The sequence below is a fragment of the Arachis ipaensis genome, chromosome B01, assembly GCF_000816755.2.
Source record: "Arachis ipaensis cultivar K30076 chromosome B01, Araip1.1, whole genome shotgun sequence".
NCBI classification, from domain to species: Eukaryota; Viridiplantae; Streptophyta; class Magnoliopsida; order Fabales; family Fabaceae; genus Arachis; species Arachis ipaensis.
Window position 1 is genome coordinate 41,894,577 of NC_029785.2, and position 7,144 is coordinate 41,901,720.

The window sequence follows — 7,144 nt, forward strand, 5'->3', positions numbered from 1 at the left end:
AGGTAATAAAAAATAATAATTATTTTATATAATTTAATTTAAATAATTAAAATTTTATATAAAAAAATTAATTAGATTATTTCTAACTTTAAATTAGAGTAAGTTTAAAAATAACTAATTAGTAAGTTAATAAGTAAAAATACTTAAATTATTCTTATCCTTTTTATTTTATACTATACACATGCTAAGAAGAAAAAGAGAAAAAAAAATGAAAAAACAAAGACCGATAAGAGAAGTGAACACACGAGAGAGGAAAGGAAGGAGGAGGAGTGTGCAACGACTTCTCTTGTTACTGGTGCCATTGTGCTCGTTAGGAGCAACAATGGTGGATAAAATTTTCGTTGCTGCTATCACTGTTGAACTCAAAGTGGGTTGCCAGAGATGCTATCTTGCTACTCAAATACGTATTACCTTTGTCGTGCGGTGTAGCTCGTCGTCGGAAAAGAGAAACAGTTTCTATAACAATCCAGTTTTTTAGTAAAATAATTTTTAAAATTTTTCTGTTATTAGAACTTGCAAAATTCGATGATACAGTTTACTTTAGATTGATAGGTCGAATCCAAATCTACATAAAAAATAATAATATTTTATTATTAAAAAGTTAAAGTAACTCAAAAAGTCAAAAGTATCTTTTTGTATGATTATCGGGTCCAAAATTTAACTAGTAAGAATTTTTGTTGGTACTCTTTGTTCTAGTAAATTATGCCAAAATATTCTAAAAATATTTAGACTTGAGATAATTTATGATATTAGTATCATACACTCTATTATATGAGACAAGTGATTAGATAAAGTAAAAACATGTGCTTAGATTTCATGTTTTCTCACAAGAACACTTATTGGAAAAGAGAGAATTTTCATGTCTGTTAAGTTCATGCTTAATTTATGAAGAAACTAAGGTTCAACTTCAAATTCTATCCCGGTTAATCAATTTCTCTCTTTCTCCTCTTTACATCTATACCAATTTCTTTAAGATTTGTCAACAAATCTTTTCCTTTTTCCCTTTCAAAGTTTTGACCATGGAAGGTTAAACATGAATGATCCATTTTTTATCCTTTCTTGTTTAGGAGATATGTTCTACTATCTCCAAGAAGCAAGAATCACAACTTTCTGGTTTTTGTACCATGCAGCAGTAGTATAAAATATGACGTGTAGGCGTCACCTACGCGTATGCGTAGGAAGCAGAGAGGAGAAGGGACGCGTAAGTGTCAGCCACGTGTACGCGTGGATGCTTTTCGTGCCCTTGGGACAACACCTGCATGGTTCCATTACAACTCTCGGGTTTGGAACCATGCAGCAGCAGCAGCAGCATTCATGAAACTGAGGTGACGCGTAAGCGTCGGCCACGCTCACGCGTGGAAAGGCGAAAACCAAGATGACGTATACACGTCAGCTATGCGTACGCGTCAGGTGATTTGTGCCCTTGGCACCCCACCCGCATGGTTCCATTACAACTCTCGGGTTGTGGAACCATGCAGTAGCATTACCAGAATTGAGGCGTCGACGCGTACGCATCAATCATGCATACGCGTGACCCAACAGGTTTTTTAGTAAGGAACCGTCAGAACATTAAGGCACGCTAAACCAAGTATCTGACAACAAAACAAAATTAGTGAGATTTTAGAACATTAAGACATGCTGAAACACTAGTCAGTGATATCAGTTAAACCTATCAACAGTTCAGTGCAGTTAGAAATCACACCAGAACTATCTCCCAAGAAAAATGACCAGCATTTTGAGTAGCTATTCCTCTCTCAAAGCTTTGAATGGCATACGAGTCCTAACAGATATACATAGAAAAAAAGAATAGCAAGATAAATACTTGATTCAACTACGGTTTTCAATGAGTTGAAATAATATATTTTAAGGGATAGAGTAATGTCATTTGGCAAGGTAAACCTTCTCAAATCGATATAATAAAGAAATATATAAGCATAGCATGAAATATATTACACAACTTGCTCATCTCTTGTTATGACATGCTGATCTGCACAAACTCCCATGCCAAAGTCATTATAGGCATTCCAAAGGCCATCTTTGATCATACCATCAATGATCGTATCATGTCCATACCGAAACCTCTTCCTGTTTTACAAGTGCAATATATACAAGTGCAAAAAATGCAAGCAACTTAGTAGGTGAAACTAGGTGGGATAAAGTATCTACTGAAACACCATAAGAAAATCATTTGAACACGGCAGAAGTGTATAATTTTGACAATTCATGAATGAAAAGAAAATCTTGTTTCTATAATGTACTTATGCACATTTGACATGCTTTCCATACCATCAGCCACAACAACATCATTTACATGACAGCATAAAACACAAAAAGATCAAGTATTTGACTCCATAAGGGTAATGAAGTGAGGAAATACCTCAACAATGTATGGTAATCATCATGCCTGGGAGGTAAAGATCCCCAATTTTAGACTGCTGCCTTTCATCTTCAAAGTACTCAACATTTGATCTTCTCTCTCTGATTTCATCATGACTACATTGCCCTTTAGAGCCTTTCACAAAAGAATTTAGAAGCAAGAGTGACTAATTAGAAATTAGATATCATGACTTTGACACTTTATAATCATAAAAAATTAGACAGCAGCAAAGACAGGATACCTGACATGTTTGGCGCAACAGAAAACTAAAGACAGTTTTAACTGTTAAAACGATGAAATCAAATTCGTAGCAGAGCAGACCCTTTCAATATTTCCAGCTTTAGAGATCACTGCAAACTAAATCAAATGTATGAATTGCATTTAGAATACACAATACTAACAAATTTCATTTTCCTTAAAGATGAAAATCTAATATATGATCAAGGCAGCTAAACAAGTTATAGGATTGAAAGCCACAGCATATCACACATCTCTACATATTGCCTAAACTGCGGAAATCGAACACAAGCCTTAAAAATTTCTATAGTTACGATAAAATAGCATAAATAGATCACCTTTGAGCAAATTTTTCAACTTTAGTCGTAGCATCAGAAACAAAAGGATCACTCTCGGCATGCTTTCTGTCAAATCAAAGCTAAACCATTTTGTGAATGGATCACTCTCGAAACGCTTTCTGTCAAATCAATGCTAAACCATATTGTGAATAGGAAACGAGCAAACAAAAGAGTCATTATAATAAAATAAAAATCTCATATTTCACTAAAACAACACCATTGAGGTGCTCTAACTTAATTTTAATTAAAAGACTAAAAGTTTACAAATTGGTCAGCTCTTCTTCTATTGAAGGTTTAATATAAGCACATGGATGAACTCAGTAATTATTATAGAAACATTCATTTCTCGAAGATTCCTAAATAAGGACATTTTAGTCCATTGCCAATAGTAATGCTTTTCACCTATTAGTAACACTCAACTCCTCTTAAAAGAAGCTTCTTCTATATTACTCATGCTGCAACAACTTATAAATCATGCTTTGAATTATTAATTTATTCAGAAGTCAAGGAATAAGTTATATCATAACAACTGCAAGCAAATTGTACCACTTTGGCCAATGGCAACTATTTCCGCACCAAGAATAAATCCTTTAGTGTGTCTTACAACTATGCCAAGATGCTAATGCTATGCTATCTCAAATCTATAAAAGGATAATGTCATAGCCAATTCAACATGAACTATAACAACCAAAGGCATTTGGTTGAAAATGGAAAACATAGTTAAAACCACCAAGTACACTAGCAGAAATTTTTGCATAACTTTCAATGAATAAGGGGGAAAAATGATGCAGCACTAGTAATACTACTACTGTATTAACAATTCGGATTATCATAACAAGTACAAAATCAAACATAACGAAATCAGTAATCTACGCTAAAATTTCACACAGCAATAGTGCCCAAGCTAACCCATAACAATTAAAAAATATAGAACAAAAATGCATTCTAAAAGTAAAATTTTTTATCTCAGAAATGAATAAAAGACGCCACTTCCGGTCAAATTGAGCATAAGGGTATATGATAAGAAACATTCTAAAAAAGATGCTTGCAAATCACACAGCGAAAACCAAAAAGGAAAGAACTTGAAGAAGAAGGAGGATACTTGACAAAAATTGAGAGCTAATCATAGTATATGGTTTATTAAGCTAATCTAACTGGATTGTGTTTAGCCTCTATCAACTCTCAGCAATTCTAAAAACAGTAATAGGGCTGCACTTATTAGACATAGCTAAATTTCTCATGCAATAAGTGGATGATTAATAAGTTTAAGTTGATATGATACCTTTAAGTCCAAGTCACTGCTTCCTACTATATCAAGAATCACAATTTCTTATCCATTAATATTGATTGGGAGCTTTGAATTAGACCTTTTAACTCCTTCACATTTTCCTTCCTTATCATAAAAAACAATTCACTGCAAATCAAGAGCAAGTATAAATCTAAAATTTAACACAAGAAAGTGAATAAGATTGATACAAATATCTGATTCTTCAAAATTTGCTTCTCATAACTATTTTTAGAATATCCTAAGATTGTCTTTTTTACTCTAAAAATTAAGAGGAATACTTTTCAAATAAGCACAATTCTCAGAGTTTCTATTATACGTTAGTGTCACATTAAAGTTTCAAAATACTTACATTCCCTTAACATTAGGAAAGTTGATATCTCCAACAGGTAGGAAAATTCCAATAAAGTTTCACAAACTAATCGTTTTTCCATCATTCTTTCCTATCCATATCAAAGAGGAAAATATCAGTGTGAAAGTGGAATTACTATGAAACCTGTAATAAAGACCAAAGAGTGAATCACAGATCATAGAAGAAAAATTGGTAGAACTCAAAACTATACAATTTGTTACTATTATATTCTAATTCCAATTTCTCTGAGTCCCTCGCAACAGCAAATTTGAAATCCTATGATATTTGCACAATTAACACAAGTATTCACAAAGATCAGCATTAGCATCTTCAAATTTGAAAGCTAAAACACTCAAAATTGCTGACAAATAAAATTGAAAGAGTGAGAAAGAGAGAGAGAGAGAGACGAGAATTGCCGAACATTTTCGCAAACATCGCCGGAATTGGAGGAGATACAAAGAGGGAGGAGCTTGGAGAGCAAGAGCTCAAGCTTGGAATTTTGCAGAGAGCCAAACAAGCGAGCATACAGTCAAGAAGCTCCTCAACCTTCACGTTGAACTTCCTTGTCGCCATTGATGATGCTTTTGAAGATGAAAGTGCTGCCGGTTCCGCCATATTCTCGTTTCGTCCTTGGCGTATGACCTTGGAGATAGGAACGTAAATCACGACATCGATCTGAGACAAAGGAAGAAATGAAGATAGCCGCGTGGATCTGAGGCGGAGAATGAAAACAGGAACAACGATGCAGTTAAATGATGGACGATTGTCGGCGATAACAAGGTCTGCGACGGTGCTCGGCGATGGAGGGAAGTGCTTGAGGTTGTGCAGTTGTGGAATTTCTCTCTTTTGGTCATTACTTAGGGTGGGAGAGTTGTTTACTGTGTGATCTCTACTTGGCAAGTAATTGGAGAAGAACATTGAAATAAAACAAAATAAAAATTCAGCGGCAATAACAGTAATTGCCGTTATTGATGGAAAAAAAAGTAGAATTAAAAATAAAAAGAAAGTATTAATTTATTGGCAATACCAATAATTGCTATTATAAAATGTAGTAATAATGGCAAATATATAATTGTCACTAAAATATAATTTAAATAAAATTAATAGTAACTATTGTGTTATGGCCACTAAAAATTTGTCGATAAAATTAATTTTTTTGGTAGTGTATGAAAAAAAATAAAATACATTAGGAGAGAAGGCCTAAAAGATTTAACAATGGAAGTTAGGGGCAAAAAAATTATTATTAAAAATATAGAAACACAGATGATGCACCCAAAAAAAAAAGAGTGAGAGAATAAAAGTGGTATGAGTGTAGAGACTAAATAGATAAAAAAAAAGAGTGAGAGAATAAAAGTGGTATGAGTGTAGAGACTAAATAGATAATATAGTGGAGATTGGTGTAAAAAGCAAGCAAGAATGTAATTAAAGGAAGTTATGGGATAAAAATATAAATATAGAAAGCTTAGAGACAAAAACATAATTTTGTAAAAAATTCGGTACAAAAATGTAATTAGAATAAAGTTTAGGGGAAATTAGTAATGTCAGTAAAGTACAAGACTAAAATTGAAATTATAATAAAATATAGGGATAAGAACAGAATTATGATAAATATTAGGGATAAAAGAGTAATTTTACTAGGGATGGCAATTTTTTCTGGTGGGACGGGTATCTGCAGGAATTTACCCATCAGAGAACATACTTTGGGGGCCCTTTTTCACTCCTGGGGACAAGGATAGAGACCCGCAAAATAAACGGAGCATGGGCAAAGAGCGAGGTCCCTGCCTTGTGGAGACCCGTATAATTTTCTCATATAAGAAATGTCAAAAATACCATATATATATATATATATATGTATGTATGTATGTATGTATGTATGTATGTATGTATGTATGTATGTATGTATGTGTTAGGATTTGGTTGAATTAGTCCCACATTGCTTAGGATAGCAAATGGAGTGGGTGGCCTAGGCTATAAATATGAGGCTAAGTTCTCCATTTGTTTTTGCACCAGTCAGAAACACTTTAAGCTTGTATCTGATTTTTCTTTTCCTCTGTACTCTTTATTAGAGAGTGTTGTGAGGTGTAGTTAGATATTTGCTTTGAGAGAGTGTGGGTGTACTGGGGTGCCGGTGAGAGAAAGAAGTCTATGTGTTGTAACAATTTTAACATAGTGATATTCTCTGGTTGTCATTTGACAACGGCCGTGGTTTTTTCTCCGGTAATTGGAGTTTCCACGTTAAATTCTTGTGTTGTGATTGTGTCTATTTTATTTCTCTGTCAAAGGTGTTTTCTCAAGGGGGAATGGTGTATTATTCCGAACAAGTGGTATCAAGAGCTTCGGTTTGGTGGGATTTATTCTTAGTATGCTCTGTGGTTGCAGCCTAGTCTGACCTTCCACATCAGAAAAGAATTTTGTCCTATGGCTTGAGGTTGATCTTTGGTTGTTGTTGTTGTTGCTGGAAGGCAGTGTGACACTGTGAGAGTACAGTTTGGAAAGGTTCTGGCTAAGGAAAGACTTGGTATTTAAGTGTGTCCATTGTGACCCACCTCTCTTTC

At 34.0% G+C, this 7,144-nt stretch overlaps 1 protein-coding gene across 19 annotated transcripts; it reads right to left on the reverse strand.

Annotated features, from left to right (window-relative positions):
* Positions 1,594-5,531, reverse strand: LOC107629556. 19 transcript variants are annotated; one of them, XR_002360597.1, is made up of 8 exons: positions 5,011-5,500; positions 4,590-4,680; positions 4,235-4,366; positions 2,953-3,032; positions 2,619-2,734; positions 2,378-2,512; positions 1,959-2,085; positions 1,594-1,780 (listed from the first exon to the last, which is right to left on the reverse strand). XR_002360597.1 is itself a non-coding variant. In XM_021120614.1 (4 exons), the coding sequence occupies exons 1-3, from the start codon at positions 5,505-5,507 to the stop codon at positions 2,663-2,665; spliced, it is 642 nt and encodes a 213-aa protein (XP_020976273.1). In that variant the 5' UTR covers positions 5,508-5,531; the 3' UTR covers positions 2,491-2,512; positions 2,619-2,662. The 19 variants fall into 19 exon arrangements, 1 of the variants encoding a protein (XP_020976273.1); XR_002360587.1 differs by having other exon boundaries at positions 2,953-4,366; positions 4,590-4,865; positions 5,011-5,508; XR_002360594.1 differs by having other exon boundaries at positions 2,953-4,345; positions 5,011-5,507.

Bases quoted from the DNA above. Each gene is read 5' to 3' on its own strand.
- LOC107629556 (XM_021120614.1), bottom strand. From the start codon at position 5,507: ATGTTCTTCTCCAATTACTTGCCAAGTAGAGATCACACAGTAAACAAC. The intron at 3,033-5,010 runs GTTCGGCAATTC...AAAATGGTTTAG, and splicing joins CCGGCGATGTTTGCGAAAAT to CTTTGATTTGACAGAAAGCA. The intron at 2,728-2,952 runs GTGATCTATTTA...TTTAGTTTGCAG, and splicing joins GTTGAAAAATTTGCTCAAAG to TGATCTCTAAAGCTGGAAAT.